General features: G+C 31.8%; 2 protein-coding genes across 4 annotated transcripts; one reads left to right on the forward strand and one right to left on the reverse strand.

Moving 5' to 3' along the window:
- Nucleotides 1–44: 44 nt before the first annotated feature.
- Nucleotides 45–13,277, reverse strand: LOC139512594 (uncharacterized). The gene is made up of 7 exons (XM_071300318.1): nt 13,135–13,277; nt 11,601–11,819; nt 10,033–10,368; nt 8,133–8,855; nt 4,277–4,483; nt 3,071–3,658; nt 45–949 (listed from the first exon to the last, which is right to left on the reverse strand). Exons 2-7 carry the CDS (start codon nt 11,806–11,808, stop codon nt 123–125), a joined length of 2,889 nt encoding a protein of 962 aa, XP_071156419.1. The 5' UTR covers nt 11,809–11,819; nt 13,135–13,277; the 3' UTR covers nt 45–122.
- Nucleotides 13,278–13,476: 199 nt separating this feature from the next.
- LOC139512595 (sorting nexin-10B-like) lies at nt 13,477–25,148 on the forward strand. Of its 3 annotated transcripts, none has more exons than XM_071300319.1 (6): nt 13,477–13,656; nt 19,086–19,172; nt 20,388–20,488; nt 21,135–21,233; nt 21,909–22,067; nt 22,826–25,148. In XM_071300319.1, exons 1-6 carry the CDS (start codon nt 13,621–13,623, stop codon nt 23,205–23,207), a joined length of 864 nt encoding a protein of 287 aa, XP_071156420.1. In that variant the 5' UTR covers nt 13,477–13,620; the 3' UTR covers nt 23,208–25,148. The 3 variants fall into 3 exon arrangements, with proteins under 3 accessions (XP_071156420.1, XP_071156422.1, XP_071156421.1); XM_071300321.1 differs by having other exon boundaries at nt 13,488–13,518; XM_071300320.1 differs by lacking the exon at nt 13,477–13,656 and adding an exon at nt 16,522–16,545.
- The last annotated feature ends 918 nt before the right edge of the window (nt 25,149–26,066 follow it).

Consider the following 26,066-nt stretch of genomic DNA (forward strand, 5'->3'; position numbering starts at 1 on the left):
AGTCTGAACACATACAAACATGAAACGAGAACACAAGGGGAATCAGGTATGTCATTATTTACTAAATTAATTGACATGATAGTTATATCATCTACTTTTAATATACTGACATGATAGTTATATCATTTACTCTGGTGCGTTGCAGCGTAGTACCAATGGTTGCTGTTTATACAATGGTTGGTGTATCTGTAGGAAAGGCCTGCTTCTTTTGAAATCCTTGGCATCATTTGACTCAATTTGTTTTTCCCCATTGCTGGATTAGAATACCAGCAATTTGGTTTTGGGTAAAGCAATGGCTGCTGAAATAATGCATCACATTTAGGACTCAACTTAGATAAATAAAAATCCAGACTTGCAACAGGACAGTTTTTATCTTCTGATTTTTCATACATACGGACCTCATGTCTATTTTTATGGGAATCAACTCCATGGTGAGTTTTATCGGCCTCGTTATATATCATTTTGTAGTAAGATTGACCCTTGTCATCTTTGAATTTACCAAAAGATGACTTTGTCAAGCTACTTAGTCCATCCTGTCCTCGTCTACCAAAATTTAGCATTAAGTCCCAGAAAACTTTATTTTGTAGTGTTACTGGTGTATCTATGTTAAAAACCCCACTTGAATACAAACGCTGTATATCATCTTCAGCTACAGGTTTTTTATGCATTATAAAATCTTTGCCAGTACGTTTGAGGGTTTTAATCATTCCGGTTATAACATGATTAGATGTCATGAAGGTGTTATCTTTCATTATATTAACATTACAATTATAAGGTGGACTTGCGAGATGACGGGCTATTGCTGCACGTATGCCAACTAATGCAGATTTTGAATAATCTGTCCCTCTCTTTGTTTGCAGGCTTGGGTAGAAATAGCTTAATCTGTCGTTCAATATAGAGCTTTCAAGTTCCTCAAACTTATCATCGTAACTGTTTTCTGTCAACCATCCTGAAATTATTATTCTAAAATTATTTTCCTAAGTTAATGTTAATATTAACTTTTGCATACCTGTCAACTGACCCGTATTCTGCGGGTGTGAGCCGAGATTTTCATAATTCTGAGGGATCACCCAGAACACCCGCCGGGTCATTGAAATAACCCGGGAATTCCGAAAATAACCCGATTTCACCCGTATTTCTTAGCCTTGAGATTGATTTCACAAATAATATTCCTTTGAAATACCGGCAAATTCGTAATTCTTCCATGAACAGGAAGTTCATCTAGCTATGTAAACTGTCAAATTAAGTGACCCATTAAGTGCATGGCTTCACTTGACAGCTTTGGTGTCAAACACACTGTTAATTAACACCAATTACCTTAGCTTTAGGTCGTAAATAAATTGCACCATTGGGTTACAAACTGAACTAGAGTTACTTCCCCTTATTTGTCACCATTCAAAATTATTCCTTTTATTTACGTTTTATGGGTGAAAAAGATTAAATATAATCATAAAAATATAAAATTCAAATATATATTGAAAAATAACTTTTCATTATTTTTATACCTTTATACAATTTTTTTAAAAAAGTTGAAAATTATTTTTTACATTTATACTTCCTTTAACTGTTTTACTATATTTTATCATAGTCTAATTTCCTTGTTAAATGAAAAATATTTTTCCGACCGTGCGAGGGCTGTATAGCCAGTCAAGGTCGTTAAACACTACCATTTGTTGAATGAAAAATATTGTGGTTAAAGGCTACATAGTCAATAGTCTGAAACATTTAAGAATTACAATAAAAGTGTTTGATGATTGTAGTATTTTTTCTCAAAAAGTAAAGCACATAAGACCATGAAGACTGAGTTACACAAATTTATAAAAATCTTTAAAAGTTAATGAAATAATATTTAATTAGATTTAAAATGACTTAACAAAGTGAACATGCACTGATGTTTTGGTATCTTTGATATACATTATAAGAAAATGTACCATAAATACCGAAATTCAGCTCGAAAAAGTTCGTACGCGTTATAACCTGAGATTTGATTCTTCAATGCAGGTCATGACCTGCATTTTCATCGTCACAGGTTGACAGGTATGACAATTTTGTAATATGCAAATTCAGAGATGAATATGATGTTTTAAGGCCATTGTTATTTTTTTTATAGGATTACCGATTCCCTGACCAGACTTTTTTTTATCACTTTCTGAAAAAAAAAGAATTTGAAATTTCATGCTTATTTTTTTACTAGATATCAGGTTGATACATGTACGTTACATGTGAATAAGGGACTTTCAAACTTTGTAAACTTAAATACTAAAATACTTATATACAAACATTTTCAGGTCAGAAATATGTAAGCTAAAAAAATAAAAAAATAATGGTCTTATTAATGTGTGGTGTAGTCATAGGGTTAAGATAACCACTTTTTTTTCGACATTGCATCATTGTCTTGGAATTCACAAAATTTATCAAAATTTTGAGCTTCCTGAATAGTCTTGTTGTACATATCTGCATGACATGCATAAATTTTTAGTTCATTATTTCTTTTTTTCTCATGACGATCTATAAAATTCAAACTGAGTGATCATTTTCTTGCATTTATAAGTGGATTGAAAACCTTGTTGGTATATTGGTAATCATACCTATTTTTTTTTTTTTTTAGGAGAATGAGCTTCAATTCTCTGATAGGATCAAACCATTTTATTATATATGAAACAATTTTGTCATTTCAGTAATACAGTGTTAATAATCTGTACTTAACTTTCAATTTTATAGCATTTAAATGGATCAGTTGAATTTAAGAGATATACGTTCCCATGTTTGTATTTATCATGGTTTTATTGTGGTTTGTGACCACATGCCACATGTTTATTATTTTAAAAAACTTTTATTTTATATTGTCAGATCATAAGTTTTCATACTTTTCACTTTTCAAATAAAATTGTTACACAAATGTATGCAATGCTTTTTCAACAGAAATTGTGACGTCACAACACAGTATAAATAGCACTAAAACCCATAATTCAATGATAGAATATTGTTGTGTACATGTGAATTTTATTTACCTCTGAAAACCCATAATTCAATGATAGAATATTGTTGTGTACATGTGAATTTTATTTACCTCTGAAAAGGCGCACTCCCCAATCAGTTTGTTGCTTAGTTGTCTCTTCCACTCTAGCCTGAGCCAACATATCTATGTGCTCTCTGCTTGGCATTTCTTTGAACCTTGGTTTCTTTAGGGGTGGTTCTGGTTCACATACTGGTTCTGGTTCTAACACTGGTTCTGGTTGAAACACTGGTTTAGTTGTCTCTTCCACTCTAGCCTGAGCCAACATATCTATGTGCTCTCTGCTTGGCATTTCTTTGAACCTTGGTTTCTTTAGGGGTGGTTCTGGTTCACATACTGGTTCTGGTTCTAACACTGGTTCTGGTTCAAACACTGGTTTAGTTGTCTCTTCCACTCTAGCCTGAGCCAACATATCTATGTGCTCTCTGCTTAGAATTTCTTTGAACCTTGGTTTCTTTAGGGGTGGTTCTGGTTCACATACTGGTTCTGGTTCTAACACTGGTTCTGGTTCAAACACTGGTTCTGGTTCAAACACTGGTTCTGGTTCAAACACTGGTTCTGTTTTGAACACTAGTTCTTCTAACACTGGTTCTGGTTCTAACACTGGTTCTGATTCTAACGCTTGTTCTGATTCAGGTACACCTTGAATGAAATTTATTGATCATAGTTAGTCATCAGACTGTGAACTCTCATTCTCAAACTGGAATATGGTTTCTTCTGTGAGGGGATTAAACATTCAAGTGACATAGGCATCACAAATTTCATGCCTTAATACTTTTTGATCTGTCCAGATGACAAAAATTGAATCACATATTGAACAACAGAATATTTTTGTCTGTGGGGGTCTACAATCTTATAAAGTAGTCCTCTGTGACATATTTTTAGACAAGTTTGCAACAGTATTGTCCGTGCTTATTCCATTTTGCTTGTAAACAAGCAGATGATATATGCAATGTGTTTTTCAGCATTTAAATGGATCAGTTGAATTTGAGAGAAATTAGTTACCATATTTGTATTTATCATGGTTTTATTCTGGTTTGTGACTACATACCACATGTTTATTTGTACATGTTTATTATTTTAAAAAAAATTTATTTTATATTTTCAGATCATATGGTTTCTTACTTGGAATGACATGGTTATACAAATGTAAGCATGCTTTTTAAATAGGAATTGTGACATCACAATGCCATCTAAAAAGCAAGAAAACCCATTATACGATGATAGTATATTGGTTGTATACATGTGAATTTTATTTACCTCTGAAAAGGCACACTCCCCCATCAGTTTGTTGCTTAATTGTGTCTTCACCTCCAGCTTGATCCAACATGTACAAGTGCTCTCCGCTTGGCATATCTTTCAACCTTGGTTTCTTTAGAGGTTGGTCTGGTTCAAACACTGGTTCTGGTTCGAACACTGGTTCTGTTTTGAACACTGGTTCTGGTTCTAACTCTATTTCAGGTACACCTTGAATGAATGAATAACTGTTTTGTCATTAAATGACATCATGTAATTGTTTGTACGTAGAACATGTATCATTATTTTTAAATGTGTCAGTCCCAGCCAAGACACTGAATAAACTTGAAATAATTGCATAAAAAGTCAAGAATCTGAATGAATGTTATGTATGATGAATTTGGAATGCACAAGAAAGTAAGTAAGCATGTTAATTTTATTTAAAGTCAGAAAATATATACACACTTACAGATAAAACATGAGCTTGGGTGAGCTCTATAAACAAGTATCATATAAAAACCACAATGAATGAATGTTACACGATTAGGGATGAATGATTGACAAATCCATGTTACACGGTTATGAGTCTAAACTAGAGGCTCTCAAGAGCCTGTGTCGCTCACCTTGGTCTATGTGCATATTAACAATATAAAACACAGATAAATTCATGACAAAATTGAATTTGGTGATGGTGATGTGTTTGTAGATCTTTCTTTACTGAATATTCTTGTTGCTACAATTATCTCTATCTATAATGAACTTGGCCCAGTAATTACAGTGGAAAATATTTCCTAAAGATTTACAAAAATTAACAAAAATTTATGAAAATTGTTAACAACTGACTATAAAGAGCAATAACTCCTTAAGGGGTCAATTGACAATTTTGGTCTAGTTGATTTATTTGTAGATCTTATTTTGCTGAACATAATTGCTGATACAGTTTATCTTTATCTATAATAATATTCAAGATAATAACCAAAATCTGCAAAATTTCCTTAAAATTACTAATTCGGGGGCAGCAACCCAACAACAGGTTGTCCGATTTGTCTGAAAATTTCAGGGCAGATAGATCTTGACCTGATAATTAATTTTATCCCTGTCAGATTTGCTCTAAATGCTTTGATTTTTGAGTTATAAGCCAAAAACTGCATTTTACCCCTATGTTCTATTTTTAGCCATGGCAGCCATCTTGGTTGGTTGGCGGGGTCACGCCACACATCTTTTTAACAATATACCCCAATAATGATTGTGGCCAAGTTTGGTTTAATTTGGCCCAGTAGTTTCAGAGAAGATTTTTGTAAAAGACTACAAAAATTTACGAAAAATTGGTAAAAATTGACTATAAAGGGCAATAACTCCTTGAGGGGTCAACTGACCATTTTAGTCATATTAACTTATTTGTAGATCTTACTTTGCTGAACATTATTGCTGATTACATTTTATCTCTTTCTATAATAATATTCAAGATAATAACCAAAATCTGCAAAATTTCCTTCAAATTACTTAATTCGGGGCAGCAACCCAACAACCCGTTGTCCGATTCATTTGAAAGTTTCAGGGCAGATTGATTTTCACTTGATGAATGATTTTACTCCATGTCAGATTTGCTCTAAATGCTTTGGTTTCAGAGATATAAGTCAAAATCTACATTTCACCCCTATGTTCTATTTTTAGCCATGGCAGCCATCTTGGTTGGTTGGCCGGGTCACACCACACTTTTTTTTAAACTAGATACCCCAAAGATGATTATGGCCAAGTTTGGATTAATTTGGCCCAGTAGTTTCAGAGGAGAAGATTTTTGTAATAGATTACTAAGATTTACGAAAAATGGTTAAAATTGACTATAAAGGGCAATAACTCCTAAAGGGGTCAACTGACCACTTTGGTCATGTTGACTTATTTGTAAATCTTACTTTTTTTAACATTATTGCTGTTTACAGTTAATCTCTATCTGTAATAATATTCAAGATAATAACCAAAAACAGCAAAATTTCCTTAAAATTACCAATTCAGGGGCAGCAACCCAACAACCGGTTGTCCGATTCATCTGAAAATTTCAGGGCAGAGAGATCTTGACCTGATAAACAATTTTACCCCCCATGTCAGATTTGCTCTAAATGCTTTGGTTTTTGAGTTATAAGCCAAAAACTGCATTTTACCCCTATGTTCTATTTTTAGCCATGGCAGCCATCTTGGTTGGTTGGCAGGGTCACACCACACATTTTTTAAACTAGATATCCCAATGATGACTGTGGCCAAGTTTGGTTAAATTTGGCCCAGTAGTTTCAGAGGAGAAGATTTTTGTAAAAGTTAACGACGACGGACGACGACAGACTACGACGCCGGACGCCAAGTGATGGGAAAAGCTCACTTGGCCCTTTGGGCCAGGTGAGCTAATTGTTGATGAACGCACAATACAATATTAAGACAGAATGATTGATGAGTGCACCTAACACAGTTAAAAATGAATGATTGATCAGTGCACGTAACACGGTTATAGAATAAGTAAACTATGAACGCATGATGGAAAGAAAACATACAAATGATAAGTGCATGATAGGTACAAGAAGAACGCATGGAAAAAATAGTCAGTTTGAATTTAAGAAGGTCTATATCTTATATAGCTTACAATAGCATGAATAGCTATGAAGTTCCCCACCATTAATAGCTATAAAGTTCCACACCTATCTTACCTGGTTTACAAAAGCTATGAACAGTGGCGGATCCAGAACTTTTCCGAAGGGGGCCCACTGACTGACCTAAGGGGGGCCCGTTCCAGTCATGCTTCAGTGATTCCCTATATAATCAACCAAATTTTTCCCACGAAAGGGGGGCCCAGGCCACCCAGCCCCCCCCCCCCCCCCCCCCCCCTGGATCCGCCTATGATGAAGATCTACATCTTACCTGGTTTACAATAGCTATGAAGTTCCACACCTATCTTACCTGGTTTACAATAACTATGGAGTTCTACATCTATCTTACCTGGTTTACTATTACTATGGAGTTCCACACTTATCTTACCTGGTTTACAATAGCTATGAAGTTCCACATCTTACCTGATTTACAATAACTATGGAGTTCTAACCCTATCTTACCTGGTTTAATGATAACTACATCTATGAAGTTCCACATCTTACCTGGTTTACAATTACTATGAAGTTCCACATCTTACCTGGTTTACAACATGTACAATAGCTATGAAGATCCACATCTTACCTGATTTACAATTACTATGAAGTTCCACATCTTACCTGGTTTACAATTACTATGAAGTTCCACATCTTACCTGGTTTACAATAGCTATGAACAGAAGATCCACATCTTACCTGATTTACAATTACTATGAAGTTCCACATCTTACCTGGTTTACAATTACTATGAAGTTCCACATCTTACCTGGTTTACAATTACTATGAAGTTCCACATCTTACCTGGTTTACAATTACTATGAAGTTCCACATCTTACCTGGTTTACAATTACTATGAAGTTCCACATCTATCTTAGGGACGACATCAAAAGATTGATGTAGGATAAAAAAAACTTAAATCACATAGTTTGGGGGTGGGGTGGGTTAAAATTCTGCAAGTTTTGTATATCAAAAATCGATTTTTACATATATCCCTATTGGTAAATCAATTTTTCCCAAATTAAGTTAAGAGAAGGGGGGGGGGGGGGGGGCAGTGAAAAAAACTATGTGATTTAAGTTTTTTATCCTACATTGAACTTTTGATGTTGTCCCTTACCTGGTTTACAATAGCTATGAAGTTCCACACCTATCTTACTTGGTTAACAATAACTATACAATTCCACACCTATTTAACCTGGCTTACAATAGCGATCTTACTTGGTTTACAATAAGTATGAAGTTCTACATCTTACCTGGTTTAAAATAACTATGAAGCTTCAAATTTTCTGGAAGTATTGATTTGTTTATACGTAATACTTCAAGATCGACATCTGTATTTTCATTTTCTGTATAATTTTCACACTTGTTGTCCACCTTCTTGTTCAGTAAACTACATATATTTGGATTTTTTTTCAGTAAACTACATGTATTTGGATTTTCAGGAAATTCTCTGACACTTTGAATTGTCATCATAGATGATTGCATAATTGGCCTTACTGGGCCTCTTGTATGTTGAATTTTACTCTGTAGTGGTTCAGAATTCAAATCAAGTTTTTCATTATTCTTTGTTGGAAAGAAGTTTTGACCACTGTCTTTATTCGTGTGTCTCTCCACATTCTCATCTGTACTTCTTTCTAAAGACTTGTTCAGATCATTAGCTATACTTAATGTTCGTTTTTTCCATGGAGAAGGTTTTATCATTTTACCATGATGCATTCTCACATGGTATGCTAATGCACTTATAGCAGAAAACGAATCTCCACACATATTGCACCTACAATAATGTTTTTGATGATTTAAGATATTGGGAAAAAATGTATTTTTTTTCCTTTTTTCAAAATCTTGAGTACCCACAAAGTTATTTATGCTTGGGCCTCTTGTCTCATCTTCTTCATTTCCAATTGTAAAATTGTGGAAAGGTTCAGTTTTTATCTTGGTACACTCAATATCTAAGCCTTGATCATGTTGATAAATCTCTGAAAGTATACTTTTGTAAATAAGTCATTAAACTTCACAATTAATTTTTAGATGATATGCATAAAATGATTTTTATTTTTGTAATTTCTTTGCATTTACTGCAATTTTTAAAATGTAAATATAGCTGATGTTCAGAACAAAAATATGAAAATAGTAACATACCGTATATCAAGTTTTTTTTGTGTGTGTTTAATTTTTACTTTCATTGTACCTAAAAAACACAAAAATTTGACTCACATAATTTTCCCAGCCTATTCTTAGATTTACAATTATCGAGTTAACACAAAATTTATACGACACTCATTTAACCTTGAATGTGAAATTACATTTTTAGCCTTTAGTGTTGGTTGGTTAATCAAAACAGAGTGTAATTAATTGAGATATTTGTTTTTATAATAATCAAATTTGCCAATCATACAAGTAATACCTTTTGACAACACAGAAGTCTGACATCTATTGATTGTTGTCATAACCCAAACATTTTGCATTAAGAGTAAACATTGAATTAAAATAAATCACATGTTAACTGATATTTACACAAATGTGTTTAAATAAATGGGGAATGTGTCCATAGGGACACAGATGATGTCCCTGTTAGAATATAATGCTATTAGAGACATAACTCAAGAACTGTAAATGGACTCTTCAAAAAATTGAACTTGAGTTTTGTGGAAAAAAACCTTATATATACATTTCATTATATTAAGAAGAGACAAACTCATTTTTTTCTTTTGTGAAGGGCATAACCCTAGAACGGTAATCAAAGTGCTTGTAAGCACTGAATGGTAAAAACTGCGTTAATTTATCAGAGGAAGGCAAAATTAAACATTGCATTGTATAAAGCATTGATTGTATTTTATTCAAATATTATCATTGACAAGGGAAGATAACTCCAATTTAAAAAAAACTTTTATATTGATTGATATTTTTAGGGAAGAAATGAAAAATTCAGCAGTTTTTCAATTTGTAACGTGCATAACTTTAGAACAGTGAAAGTGACGGCACCAAAATTCAAACTTGATCTGAATATTGTGGTATTATGCATTGTATTGTATAAACAGTATAGTTCATGCCATAATGAATTATTTCTTAAATTTTCAGTAATCATTGTTATATTTTTTATCATAACTAACATGTAATTACTGATATTTATGAAGTCGTTTGCCCTTTGCTTACCTTGTATCTGAGTTTGTGTTTCTTGGTTTAAATTATCTTCTTGATCTTTATCTTGATCTTCTCCTTGATCTACATGTATGTCTTCATCTCCCCCCACTGTAAAGCATTCCATATGTAGTGGATCATTCTCATCATCCAATTGGTCTGTTCTAGATTCCTTTGTATAAGTTTTCTCTAACTGAAGGTGTTTGTAATCTATTTCTGTCATGTTAATTTTTGTTCCACACAGTAATCTATCTGAGAGTTTAGATATGTGTTTGCTGTGTTCAGCTGTACTGGTATAGATAGATTCAGATATAGTGTTTTCCCTCATTAAGCTGCCATTGTTTCTTGGTTCTATAAAAGGTTACAAACTCAATTGGCTGAGCCATATAACTGGTAATTAAAACCCTTGAAAAACTTAAGGAATGTGAAATATACCAATAAAACATAAATGACATCAAAGACAAGAGAACAAGACTGTTAAGAGATGCAAGTCACAATACATCCTTCATAAGGCCTAAATTAATATATTGTTTGTTTCCCCAATCCCGACACTGCCAAAATGCTGGAACAATATATATATCGGCCAATTCTGCAAGCCTGAAATTGGAAATGAATAAAATAATATTTGACTTAGTTTTGACAATAAAAGTTTATGAGTCAGACCGTTTTTGCAAGGTAGTTCGGGATTGGGGAAACAAACTATATTCTTTTTTAGGCCTAATTGGGCAAAACCTAAACCATACAGTAAACTGTCTTCTGAGAACATAATATAAACCGATTAAAGAGAGATTGATTGATTGATTTTGAGTGTTTTAACGCCACTTTTAAGCACTGCAATTAGGCTAATATGTGGTGGCCAGTTTTTATTGGTAGAGAAAGCTGGAGTGCCTGTAGAAAACCACAATTCTTTGATAGAAAAACTGACAATCCTAGTCAATTAAGAATGGAGTCGATTGTACATGCACGAGCGGGATTCAAACTCACAACCTCAGTGTTGACTGGCTAGTGATTATAGTATAGTAACTACTTATACCATTCAGCCACCAAAAAATGAGAAACCCAGCTATTAACATTAATTTAAAAAAAAAACAGGAGACAGTAACTTATGATATTATTACTTCTATAAATCGCTACTGTCTTTGAAAAGGTGCTTCAAGCACCAGTGCCTATGTAAATCTGGTTTATCTGATTCCCATCACCATTAATTTGGTGCATATACGTATACTAAGACAGGCTATAATAATTAATCATATTGAACTATGTGTTGTTTTTTGTTGTCTTGATTGGTACAACTTCTTTTTTTATTATAAGGTATCATATCTTGAGCTACCATGACAATTTATTATTATAATCACAGCATACACATGTTAAAATGAGCATAGATCATGGAATGATAGAATTAGTACATATGGTTCTCATAAGAAGCATTTTAAATTTTGTACTTCAAAGTCACCTGTTGTTCTATTGCAATTAGAAAATATGGCTTTGTTAACAGAGAGACAACAGTAATATCAGAACTAACAGAAGTTGAAATAGTTATGTTTGACTTTTTAACACTATCATATACAGCTAAAAAAATTTACCAAACAAATTACTGACAAATTCCCTAAATAGTTGTGAGGTAGGTTCCTCCATGGATGTAAGCCTTTTACTGATCCACTCCTTCATATTATCAAGTTGTTTGCTACTTTGTTCCAGATTGCTGATGTCAACAAGGATTAAGTCAGTCTGTGTAGAAGAGTTCTTTCTAATTATGTATTCAGTTTTTACACTTCTATAATCGTAATCCATGGTGGCTAAGTCTGTATGTTAAAAAAAAGCAATATATGTAATAAGATAAACATAATATTATATGATTTTTATTGATATCGCCACTTTGAAGAACTTGATACCAAGTAATTGAATATACAATTCCTTGTTGATACCTACATTAAACACATATATACTTTTAATTTGATATCAATCTAAAAATAAAGAATTTGAAAGTTAGAAAACTTTTTGAGGTGTTATCATTTTGACTTTATGATAGAAAACATGCATAAGACAGTATCTTAGATATGACAAAAGCAAGAAATGCAAGTATACAAATCGGGCCCTACAAATCACAATATTTTTTACCTATATACCTATCTGTTATCATGGTTAACGTTATGTCTGTTGTTTTCTTTGTTAAAATTGAATCCTGGTCCGTTCGGGCCCATTCATGTTCGCGCCCAATCTCCTTCGCCCCCTTTCACTTTGGCATCCTACATGTTCGCACCCAAAGTCCGTTCGCACCCTAAACATTCGCACCAAATTTTTTATTGGTTTTGTGTTTAATAATTTTGTAATTTTGTTAAGTTTTGGCAAGTGTATTCCTATGAGTATATTTGTTGACATTGTCGCAAAATAAAGTGAGACAATGTTTTTTTGTGTTGAAAACATTTTAATCATGTTTCATGTGTTTTGGCTAGTTTATTGTAAGAAAAAAGATAATCATTGTTTCAATTATAAAGTGAGATTCTGTCAACATTTTATTTTTTGTTGAGTAAATCTATTTCATGTTTTGGTTAGTGTATTGCTATAACTTAATTGATTTCATTGTTTCTATTATAAAGTGAGATTCTGTCAACGGTTTTTTTTTCTGTTGTGTTTTTCATTAAAATCTTCAATGTTTTAATACTAATACCAAGCTAAATACATGCAGTATATACATCAAAGCTATTTTAATCAATTATTCAACTGGAATTTGATTTAAAATTGGGTTCAAACGGGCCTTGGGTGCCAGTGGGCCTTGGGTACAAACGTATAGGGTGTGAAAGTGTATTGGGCGCGAACCGACCTGATACCGTTAAAATTAATATTTTGTAGATAAAAAAAGAAGATGTGGTATGATTGCCAATAAATGTATTTTTAAGGCTACAAGTTACCAATACAACATTTCTAATACATCCATTTTCATGTCACAATTTGATGCTCTTGTCCTGATTTGCATGTTATATTTGCCACTCAGACTCAGTTGATCCTGGGAACAGTATATCTAAAATATATATGGTGCTGGTTGATCACATAGCCTATATAAAACTAATTATAAGAATTTCTTACTCTTTTCATAAAATAATATATAAAAATATTTACATTACGTTGTGAGATGACTTCAAACTTTGCATGCAGCTGCTAGCAGGTATCTTGCATAAGATAATATTTCTTACTTTTTGTAAAGTGTTAGATATGATTGATATAGGGGAGAGAAACATATTCATGAATGTATGTTTGTAGCCGTGAAAGACAATTCGGCACCCAGACAAATCGGCACCTAGACAAATTGGCACCTATACTATGTTCATAGTTTCCAAAGTCTTAACAGCGTAAGCACTTTAGATTTTAGAAAAAATATATAAACTTCGTTTAAACTTGTTGTTAAAAAGTTGAGCCTATCGAGTTTCAGTTTCGTACTCGAAACTAGGCTTACTTTCTTTAGGTTTTCCAGAATTGTGTTGACATCACGTGACATATCATATGGTAATTTATAAAATACTAGTACTTGTAAAGGACAGGAACTAGAAAGTTATTCTTATTATTTCCCATGACGTATATATAATGGGAAGGTATCGTACTTAACTCATGGATAACATTAACACCAGTTTTGATAGTCAAAAGGTATAACGCAAACATTGTAAATTTGTAAACTAATCAAAAGTTTTCATCAGTATGCTAATAATTTATTATTATAAATTTGCTGAAAGTGAAAGAGCCCCTCCTCAATTTTACACTTTTTTGCAGTACCACACTGTTATGACACTGACAGGAAAAAAGAATATGTAATCGACTTGATAAAAACAACAACTAATGGCATACACATCTCCTAATTTTAAACAGTTAAATTTATATTCAAAGTTTTTTTTTATAACAGAAAAAAAACCTTATCTCTATATATATAGCTATATATAATTCCAATCTGGATAAGTTCTGAAAAGATGCAAGACAACTCATCCCACTGCCAAATTGCCCTAACTTTCACCCAACTTGCCCTGTTTCTACCAACTCACCTACATGTACTTATGTTTACTAACTCATCCCTCCATGAACATGATGAAAAAGACTTGTATCCCGCTGAATTGAGACTGAGACTACTATATAGTAGTCTCATTGTCAGATTGAGACCTGCAAACTTGCTACTCTCATGAAAAAAGTTAAGTCCTGCTGAATATAGTCCTGAGAACTTGCCTTTACTTATCATGCTTATGAAAAACATTTAAATCCTGGTGAACTTGGTCCTAATAGGACCTATAGGTTTATGATTGGGTAAACAGACCATTAAAATTCATCAGTATAAAACTTCTTTTCTATATGTGCATTCAGGAATTAAATCATAAGGATAAGTCTACTTTTCATTTGAGGGACAATTTGGAAGGGCTAAATTAAGGGGGATCAAACTCTTTTCCATAAATAGCTAGGGCAGTTAGTTGAAAGCCAGTTGTAGGATATTCTGGTACGAATATACGAATGCGAAAGTTTTATTTTGATTCGGTTTATACATCATGTACATGTATATAACAATACAAACATAAGCTCTAAAGAGCTTTTTACCAAATAGTACTTGGCCAAGGAAGCTCATAAAAATTAAAAGAAGTAATATCCAGCTTATTAAACTATGTATATATATATAGTGCAATTTGGTGAACTAGTATAAAATTTAGGTATACGTTGTTCATGACATACAATTATACAACCAATCAAAGTACATGGATCTGACACTTATGGAATTTTGGGTCCTCAATGCTCTTCAACTTTGTACTTGTTTAAATTTGGCTTTATAACTATTTTGATCTGATCATCACTGATGAGTCTAAACTGTCTTATGTAGATGAAACACGCGTCTGGCGTATAAAATTATAAATCCTGGCACCTTTGATAAATTTTTATGGTTGTAATGAAATTGAATTTTAACCATGTTATATGATAATTACCACAGTAAAATATATGTGAAATTACACATAAAGTTAATAAGCACAATAAGTTTTCATTGAAGACAACCTAAATCATTGATTATTTGAAATATGGATCTTTTCTCCCTTTAAAACTTCAGGAGAACAGATTTAGGCTTAAAGTACATTTCCCAAAGTATTTAAGAGAATACTAGTGTTTAAAAAAAAAACTTTGTAGCATGAATAGAAAATGACCATTTAAAAAGTGGTTAAATGGTCATTTTTAAAAAGTGGTTAAATGGTCATTGGTAAAAGTTCAAGAATATTAAATAATTCCAAAACTTAAATTTGGGCATTTTTTAGCAGTTTAAAAATTGCTACCTATCAACTTTTGAATGACAATAACAATAAAAGAATGTTTAGAAATTCTGATAAACAAATTAAAGTGGATAACAGTTACAAATGTATTAGGATTGTTAATATGCTTAGTACATGTATACCCTATTACCCTTGCACTTTCACAACTTGACTGTGGTTTTCTACAGCAGTTTTCTGACCAATTGAACTGTAGATGTAATGCAAATTACAATTTGGTCAGAATATATGATAAACAGCTGCAATACATAGACAACAACACTTACAGTCAAGTCAGTAATTCAAACAGGAAGTTTTGGACCACTAAATTTGGCTGTTTTCACTATATCTGTGCCAGAGTTATGGTACTTGCATTGATTGTTATTAAGTTAGTTTCAAGGGGATAAATCGAGAACTACATGCTTTTTGAAACAAATAAATTTTCTTGGACTGTTTCTGACCACTAGAACAGGTTAAAGAGACATATATTAGGCTAAAAAGTTAATTAAACAAATCAAACCATCACTTTTTTGGATCAAACATTTGTAAAAGCAGAATTGTGAAATAATATTTCGCTACTAGCTATCAGTTTTGGTCCAATTTTGTAAAATAAAGTCATAAACATCAATGTTATATTTTGGCAATTTATTTGAATCATGCATATTCAGGGGAAACTTCAATTTAACCTTCAACTGGCATGGGCTATGCATTGGCTAAGCATGCCAAAAATATAGAATCAGTTTAGTGTATGGAATGATTTTAAGTTGTTCATGTCTGTCAGCCAGTGTCAGGCATGTTTCATCTGACTACATGGACTATGACCTAATTTTTATTGAATATTGATAATGTGAAATAAATGTGAAATACAGTATGTACATTTTGTTTACTTAAGTTACGTAAAACCTTCGTTTTACACACTTTGTAATTTGAATTATAAAACAGCAGAGACATTTAAGCATGAGCATTTATTATTGTTAAATATAAAATATATATTTAAAACGCAAAATTCTTTTGTCCTGTGTACAATATGTGTAGGTGAAATGTTACTTAGTACATCTGCTGAGCAGATATCCACAATTAAATTCATTTTGTTATCTTTTATCTATATAACTTTTGTTATCATTTGTACATTAATTGTTACAATGATGACTTTACATATAACCAGAATCAAATTTTGTTGCATTTTCTGATTCAGAAGTGGAATTGTGAAAGTTATTTACATTTTTTTTCGATCACAACAGAACATGGTAAAATAGTTATGCCACAGGTAAGTATTCAAAATCTGTACATGAATTTCACTTTGATGAAGAGTGTATATTTTATAATTCCCTTGTAGGACCAAACTTGTATAATATGTCAATTGTGTACGGTACATGTTTGTACTATATGTATGACACTTTAAAAGCATTATGGGGGTAAAGAGGCCAACATAATATTTACCCATTCAACCTAAGTGGTATGTTTATCATGAACGAACATCAACAATTTAGAATAGTTACAAGTTCATCATGTGACACCTGCTGATGATGATGGCCTAGAGCCTAGTTTGAAATAAACTCAATCTCATATTTATAATAACATATTTACTATTGTTAGTTAATCTTAATAACCATGCAAGTATCCTACATTTTATTTAGGTTGCAAGATATATTTTTAATTAAAAATTTGCATTTATTGCATATGACTTCAGTCTTATTAGAATTAAATCCCTGCTCTCATTTGTTTTTATACGACCGCAAAAAAGATATGCGTTCATATATTGGTATCACGTTGTCTTTGGCATCGTCGTCTGAAGACGCTTAGTTTCTGGACAGTAACTTTAGGTAAAGTGAATGAATCTCTATGAAATTTAAACACAAGGTTTGAAATCACTAAAGGAAGGTTGGGATTGATTTTGGGGGTTATGGCCCTAACAGTTTAAGAACAAGAGGCCCAAAAGGGGTCAAAATAAGTATTTTTCTAGTTTCCAGACAATAACTTGTGTGTAAGTGTATGGATCTTTAAGAAATTATATCACAAGGTCCCATACCATAAAAGGAATGTTGGGATCTATTTTTGGGGGCATTGCCCAAACTGTTTAGGAAAAAGGGGCCAAAAACAATAATTTTCTAATTCTTTGTATAAATTGCTTAATTATTTCTTGACCAATTTCAATGGGGTTTCATTCCTGAATTCTTGGGGTTCTTTTGTATGCTGAAATTAACCATGTATTAAGTTTTTGGATCCTTTTTTTAGTTGGACCACATGAGTTCCAAAGGGTTTAAAATTAGACTTAGTTTGATTTTAACAAAAATTGAATTCTTGGGGTTTATTGATATGCTGAATCTAAACATGTATTTAGATTTTTGATTATGGGCTCAGTTTTCAAGCTGGTCCAAATCTGGGTCAAAATTAAACTTTGTTTGATTTCACCAAAAAAGAATATGTAGGGTTCTTTGATATGCTTAATCTACCCATGTATTTAGATTTTGGATTTTTGGACAAATTGGTCCACATTGAGGTCAAAAGGGTCCAAAATTAAACTATGTTTGATTTCATAAAAAATCGAGTTACAAATGTATTTGGATTCTTTGATATGCCGATTCTAACTGTGTTTTAAGATTTTAAATTTTTGGTCCAGTTTTCAATTTGGTCAACATTAAGGTCAAAAGGGTCCAAAATTTATATTCGTTTAATTTTAACAAAAAATTAATTCTTGGTGTTGTTTCATAAGTTGAATCTAAACATGTATTCAGATTTTTTATTATGGGCCCGGTTTTAAAGTTGGTCTAAAATTTAACTTTAAATTGAATATATGGGGTTCTTTGATATGCTAAATCTAACCATTTATTTAAATTTTTGAATTTTGGGTCCATTATCAAATTGGTCCATATTGAGGCCAAATGGGTCCAAAATTAAACTTAATTTGATAATATCAAAATTTGAATTCTTGGGATTCTTTCATATGCTGAAACAATCCATGTATTTAGATTTTGGATATTGGACCATAATAGGAAAACTTCAATTTTTTTTAAGTTCATTTGACCACATTCATTCTGTGTCAGAAACTTATGCTGTGTCAAATATTTAATTACAATCCAAATTCAGAGCTGTATCAAGCTTGAATGTTGTGTCCATACTGGCCCCAAATGTTCAGAGTTGACCTCTGCGGTTGTATCAAGCTGTGCCCTAGGGAGCATTTTATTCTTTATGCAGCGACCCGGCATAAAAAAAAGTAAGCAATTTTTTTAACAAGTTAAATGCCCCTCAAAAATATTAATTATAATGAAAATCACATTGCATTTGTGCTGAACATTCATTTATCTAAGAATTTGATAAAAAGTTTTAAAGAAGAAAAAACAAAGTGTTTGTCCTTGTACTTAAGATAAATGGATAGATAAACTGTGTGCAACACAAGGGACGTTGGAACTCTGTTCTTTTTCAAAAGCCCTAACTTTCCTAAACTTTTTTTTTAACATTTTGCAGGATAATCAGTCCATGCATTTATGTAATTTTTATTGGTATTCCCCCTATTCCACATGTGGTTCAAGAATTTCCAATGTAGGGGGGTTCTATACAATCATAGTTAATTTTGACAGTTACAATTCAAACAGAACATCAACGTTTACAGTGCTTATTTGTTTTCAAGGGGGGTTCTTATGACCTCTCGAACCCCCTGGTTACAGGTGTGTTATTAGACAGTAATTTAGCGATGTACATCTATATTTCTTATGTTCTTGCTGTAACTCAAATAAACATATTAATGTATTTATTTGATTATTCTTCTCTTTATGATTCTTTTTAAATATATGTTTGTATTGTTTTCAGTCTGTGTTAGACATTTCTGTTAGAAATCCAGTGACACACAACACTTGGGATAAAGGCAGATATACAAGTTATGAGATTGCTGTAAATGTAAGATTATACTCTTTAATTTTTTTTCGTTTTTTATATATGTTTATTTGTATTCTTTGAGTAATAATATGCATTTTTTGTTAGTGACTGTCATTGACTGTGTATGGACTAAATTATTTGATCTAACTTTTTTTCAGTCATACATACAGGATTAGATTATGTCTTAATAAAATGTTTGATAGACAGCTGACACAGTCATTTGACCTTGAAATGGTCAATTTCATGATTTCCATTATTGCTTCACCTGTTTAATCCATAAATTATACTTAAAATTGAAAATGGAAATAGGGAATGTATCATAGAGACAACTACCTGACCAAAGAGCAGGCAACAGCCAAAGGCTGCCAATGGGTCTTCAATGCAGCAAGAAACTCCTGCATCAAGAGATGTGCTACAGCTGGCCCCTAAACAAAAATGTATTCTAGTCCAGTGGTAATGGATGTCCTTTTAAACTCAGAAATATACCCAAGAAACTAAAATTATAAATCATACAGGACTAACAAAGGCCAGAGGCTCCTTACTTGGGACAGGCGCAAAAATGTGGCAGGGGTTAAACATGTTTTTTGAGATCTCAACGCTCCCCACTATACCTCTAGCCAATGTAGAAAAAACAAATCACAACAATACGCACAGTAAAACTCATTTAAAAAAAGGCTAAAATAAAATGACAATAATACATAAATAACAAAGAACTACTAGCAGATACTGACATTGAGGAGCATTGCGGATCAAAAATTTCAAAAAAGTGTGCCAAATATGGCTAAGGTTAATCAATGCCTGGGATAAGAAAATCCTTAGTTTTTCGAAAAATTCAAAATTTGTAAACAAGAAATTTATAAAAATGACCACATAATTGATATTCATGTCAACACCGAAGTGCTGGCTGGTGATACCCTCAGGGACAAAACTTCCACCAGCAGTTACATTGACCTAGTGGTGTAAATAGTTATCAAAGGTACCAGGATTCTAATTTAGTTTGCAGACGCACGTTTTGTCTACATAAGACTCAGTGAAGCTCATATCAAAAAATTTATAAAACCATTCAGGTACAAAGTTGAAGAGCATTGAGGATCTAAAATTCCAAAAAGTTGTTTCAAATATGGCTAAGGGAATTTATGCCTCGAATAACTGACTACATGTTAATCACAGTTTACATAATTTATTCTGAAAGCCAGTTGAAACTCTGCAGTTGCAATTTAATAATTTGTATTACAGACATCTAACAAGTCCTTCTGTTTGAGTGAGTCTACCACAAGGAGAAGATACTCAGAGTTTGAATGGCTGAGGAAAACTCTGAAGAATCATCACCCTTTAGTGTATGTATAATGTAATTCTAGCTGAAATTCATTATTTTTACAATGAATTCCCTTTCTCACTTTGTGACCTTTTCTCTTTACTTTGTTACCATGTGGTGAGTTTTGTCTGTCTATTTTGAACTTCTTCTTTTATGTCAATATATAGCTTTTTTGAGAGCAACTTAGATAGACAGAACCAAATTGTCAGGAATGTAATTTTGGAAATCATCATAAGCTGAGTTTTTTTCTTATCCTGAAGCAAAAGTAAATTCAATGTATTCTCTGATGGGAAACATCTCCCTGTGTAGAGTGATAATGCATTGATAACTATTTTATAATTATGATTCTGTAAAAAAAGCTTTTTTAAGAATGATAATTACTGCAGGGATAATCAAGGAGGAACATCTTTATGAAATTTTGATACTGATCTGAACACAAAGATGACTGAAATCTGGATTTTTTTTAAAATATGCCCATGGAAACATAAGAACAGCTTTTTGTTGGCATAATGCTAAGCAAACTGCAGAAATGTTTTGCAAGTTAAATGAATTTATTGATATTACCATATATCATATTTGGTCTGCCTGGAAACTTTGTTTTGAACCTTATATGGCAAAACAATCATATCTCTGTTGTAGCAAATAATTGTAAGTGTTTATTTTGACAGGACCCCTCCACAATTACCACCAAAGAAATATTTTGGTGACAGATTTGATTCTAGCTTTATTGCATTCAGGATGACAGGTTTAGAAGATTTTCTGAATAAGTAAGTGAGACATAAAGAGAGATGAATTAGGGATCAAAATATTTTTATTAGAAAAAAATATATAATCTCCAAATGAAGTTGAATGGTTGTTTCATTATTCAACATTTGAAAAAAGTATAAAAAATGATAAACATTGTATGTGCAGAAAAAACATGTATCTTTGATAATCTTGATCAGGTTTATATTAATAATATATATCTGGGTAATTTTTTAGTAGATTTTGACTGGGGTAACTCTAAATTCTGTCACACACTATTATGATTGTAGTGACAATAAAACAAAGCTTGAAAGCTACAGGCAAGTAAACTCTTTTAAGAGTACCTAGGTGGACGAAAAATCCACCATCAACTCGCTTCATTGAATATGCATATAAAAAACAGTTTCTCAACAAAAAAAAAATCATAAAACAGCGGATAGATATAAATTTAGAAACATACAATTCCAAGTTAACAGTGACAAAAACACACAGCATTGAAAGCTACAGGCAAATAAACTTGAGTACCTATGTTTACTGAAAATCGACCATCAACTTGTTTCTTTAAAAATATGAACAACTGTTTGACAAAGGACATAGAATTACACCAGTCTCATGTCAAGGTTTGGAATCGCAGTTTAATACTGTAAATATGATGTTCTATTTTTTAATGAACTTCATTTACCAACTTTATTTTGTAGTCTATTATTAGAGAAAGTATTCTTGTCTGACACAACTATGCACTTGTTTCTCCAAACTAATCTCACCATCAAAGAAATGAAAGATTATATAGAAGGGAAAATCTCTGCTTTCTCACTAGATAGTTTATGGAAGGCCAATGGTGTCAAAGAAAACTGCAGGTATATTAATAATTAATAATTATTGTTATACATGTTACATAGCTTCTACCAAGCCATGGAGTGTGATACTATATTTATCAACTCGAGACAGTTAAAATTTTCAAATTTAAAACGTGATGATCACCGAGAAGATGTGTACTTTTGATGTGATGTCCTGAGACATACCGGTACTCAACTTTTTTCACGAGTTCACAAAGCAAGAATATTTAAGGTTATAATAGAATTCTAACCAATGAACAGCTGAAATTAAATAAACAACACATTGATTAAATAAAAATAACCAGAAAAAAAAGATAAATCAGCTAAGAATTTGATACACCAGTTTTATGAAATTATAATATTTAATTTTGTAAAATATCATAATTAATGGAATAAGGTATTAAAATCTGTTTCTATATAATTTAATTGAATATAAATAAATAGAAAAATGTAATCCTAATTTCAACATGAGTTTAACCTTTCCATAAGGACACTGAGTGCTTAACAGTATCATAAATTTAAATCATGGTTTTCTCTTGTGATTTTGTGATTTTGTTATTCTTATGAAAAAAAAACCAATTTTCATTTTTTTATGCAGAATTATATTTATAAGTTTTATCATTTTTTTTTTCTTGAAAAGTTATTTAACCAGATGCACCAGGACATAAAAGTTATGCACCCGCTGGTGTTTTTTTTTACAATTGCAGACACATGACTTCCTTATCACTGAACTTCACAATTACAAAATGTCAATACTACACTTGTATTGTGTATTTCAGAGAATTTCGTAGTCTTTCTACTACAGAAGAGAATAATGAATGGGCACATGTGAACAAAGATGAGCTGACAAAGTCAGAAAATCTTAATGTTGATGAGTGTAGGGATTCAAATAATTCTGATATTAGTTCATCGTTTTCTGATGAAGAGGATAGATTGACTGAATACCCTTCTGTAACTTTAGTTGCATACGTTAATTCTGGTGAACATGACTCTGGAGTTTCTTCTAATACAGAAAAATCATCTTCGCCAGAGCTTTTAAAACCAAATTCTAGTCAAAGAACTTCAGAAACAATACATTCAGATACAACTAATGTTCAAGTTGATTTTGAAAATGATCATCAAGTTTCTGACAATTTTAGTATCAATACAACCAAAAGATAAACATTAGGGATGCTGGTGTTTTAATATGCAATTATAACTTCTTTTGGAATGACATGCCAGTGTTTTAAATAGTTAAGACAAATTTATCTGTGTTTGTTTCCTTTTAACGAAGGTGCTGAAATCAAGTGGTCCTTTGAGATAAAACTGTTTAGACGCATGTAACATACATTGAAATGTTCATATTTATTTAAAGTACCATACAATGTATTAAATGTGTTTTATTCCTGCCATTGTTGTTAAAGGAAGTATGATTTTTTATAATTGTCTGTTATCCTTGATGTGTTTTTAACAGAGTGTGGCTGTACAGGTTTTATGATCACGTTCTTTTCTCACTGAAACTTTGAACATCCTTATTCAGATATTTCCGAATGACTGATTTTTACTTGATTTAAAATATTGATGTATTCATGTATTATTGATAGCTTTGTAGTCTTAGATGTTTAGCTAAATATTAGTCTTGCCAGTGATTTGTTTCCCTGCATGTCGCATTGCACTGGACATAAGAAATATTGGGCTTGCCTCTGTATCCCGGTGCATCCTTCCAATGGGTCTTATTAGCACTCTCACATGTACAATTCCTGCCAGATTTTATCATTGATTTATATCACAAATGTCCGTCAAGTTTATTTTAACAGTGCCAATAAGCTATAAAAGAGTTATGCCCCTTGGGAATAAGTATGAATTATATGGAAAATTGCATCAATAGAGCTCTGTGTACAATTTCTGCCAGTATTTGTGAAATTTATATTGTTTTTAGTTTATACATCCAATGTTTTGGACAATTTAGAATATTGATGCTGATGAATCATTTTTAAAAGAGTTATGGTTTTCAGAAATATTAATAAGATAGCAAATTGAATTGTGAATAGCACGCTGATGTGTCAATTCTTGCCAGATTTTTATGAAACTTATATTTTAGTTTTATTTCAGAAATGACTTTGACAAGTTAAAAAACTGTGCAGAACACTTATTCTTAAAAGAGGTAACGTTATTCTCTTTAGAAGTATGAATTATATGGAGCATTGTGTTTTTAGTGCTCTCATGTGTATAATTCTTGACAGATTTCTATGAAACTTGTAATATGTTTATTACTAAAATGTCTCTTACAAGCTTTAAAAGTCAGTGCCAAACAGTTACTTTTTAAAAGAGTTATGCCCCTTAGAAATGTAATTATTTGGAAATTTGCATATTAGTATTTATATCACATGTACAATTTTGCCAGATTTTTATAATCAAATTCATATCAAAGGTTTATAAGAGTTATGTCAATTTTGAAAATAAGTGTCAATCAAATATTTCTAATGAGTTATGCCCTTTTGAAATAGCAAAAATATTTTACAATTATTTTTTGAAATAGTTTCATTGAACAGATAAAATGTGTGCAGCACAAGGGGCATAGGAATTTTGTTAATTTATTCTTACTTATGAATTATGTGTGAAATATTAAAAAAAGTGAATTCTTGTGTGTATGTTAACTTATATGTTGAAATTTATGAAAATAAGGAGATGTGGTGTACAGCTTTACAATCTTTGTGATAAAGAGCTTTTTAAGCTAAAGATAAAGAGGTATTAAAGGCACATGCATATATGACATTTTCAGAAAGAAAAAAAACAACATTTTTCTTTCAGTTAAAATTACATATTTGACCACTAAGTGATATATGTATCATTTGGTTCTGCATACCACAAAAGCTGCAGAATGAGAGACTTGGGGATGTGAATCCTACAACTATGTTAGCTTCTTTTTTTTTTTTAAACATTTTGTCCTACTTAAGACCATTTAACTACATTTATTGTGTTGAGAAAAGAAGTGAATGTGATTTCTATTCATTTTGATACATTTTACTTTCAAAGAAAGTGTCTGATGTCAAGTGTTGACTTGCAGTTTTAAACAATTTATTGAGATGTATGTTCATATTTTGAATTTATTAAACAATTCAAACGAATAATTAGTTATCCTTTAGGAATAAAATTTGTAAATATAAAACATTTAATTGTGGTAAAAACAGTTGAAGATTGATAATTGTTACTTATTTGTTGTGCCACAGGGGATATGGTAATGGTCTCTGCCTGTCCCTCTATCTAAAACACATCTATACTCACAATAGATATAAGAAGATGTGGTATAAGTGCCAATGAGAAAACTCTCGATCCAAGTCACAATTTATAAAAGTAAACCATTTGGCATAAAGCTTTCATACTTGGTACAATTGTTTATATTTTTGTTATATTCTCTTGACCATGATGCTATATCCTCAGATGGATTTGAGGAGATATAGGACTTTGATTACAGTATTTATCTTTATATGACCACAAATTTTATATTTATATTATGTTATGGCAATGTCTGCTTCGTCTTCCAAAGACATTTTGTTTCCCAGACAATAACATGAGTTTAAGAGTATGAATGGCTATGAAATTGTAACACTAAGTTCCATTACACTATATGAAAATTGGAATTGATTTTGGGCGTCATAGCCCAAACCATTTAAGAATATAGGGCCGAAAAGGAGCCAAAAACGGATTTTCTGGTTTCCTGAAAATAATTTTAGTCTTTTGATTGCTTTGAAATTGTGCCACACAGTTCCATTTGAAATTTCCTTGGAGTTTATATATTTCCTCCTTCTCCCCCCATACCGTAAAAGAAAGGTTGGGATTGATTTTGGGAGTTAAGAGCTTAAGGGTTAAGGAAAAAGGGGCAAACACCAATACTTTTGTATTACTTAGTATGCATTGCTAATTTCTTTACCAATTTGAATATGGTTTAATTCAAAGTCTTGAAAACTTGTGGAAGTTGTGCTGAATCTAACGTGTATTTAGAATTTGGTTTTGTGCCCTTTTTATACGATCGCAAATGCG

The sequence above is a fragment of the Mytilus edulis genome, chromosome 2 (genome assembly GCF_963676685.1).
Source record: "Mytilus edulis chromosome 2, xbMytEdul2.2, whole genome shotgun sequence".
NCBI lineage: Eukaryota > Metazoa > Mollusca > Bivalvia > Mytilida > Mytilidae > Mytilus > Mytilus edulis.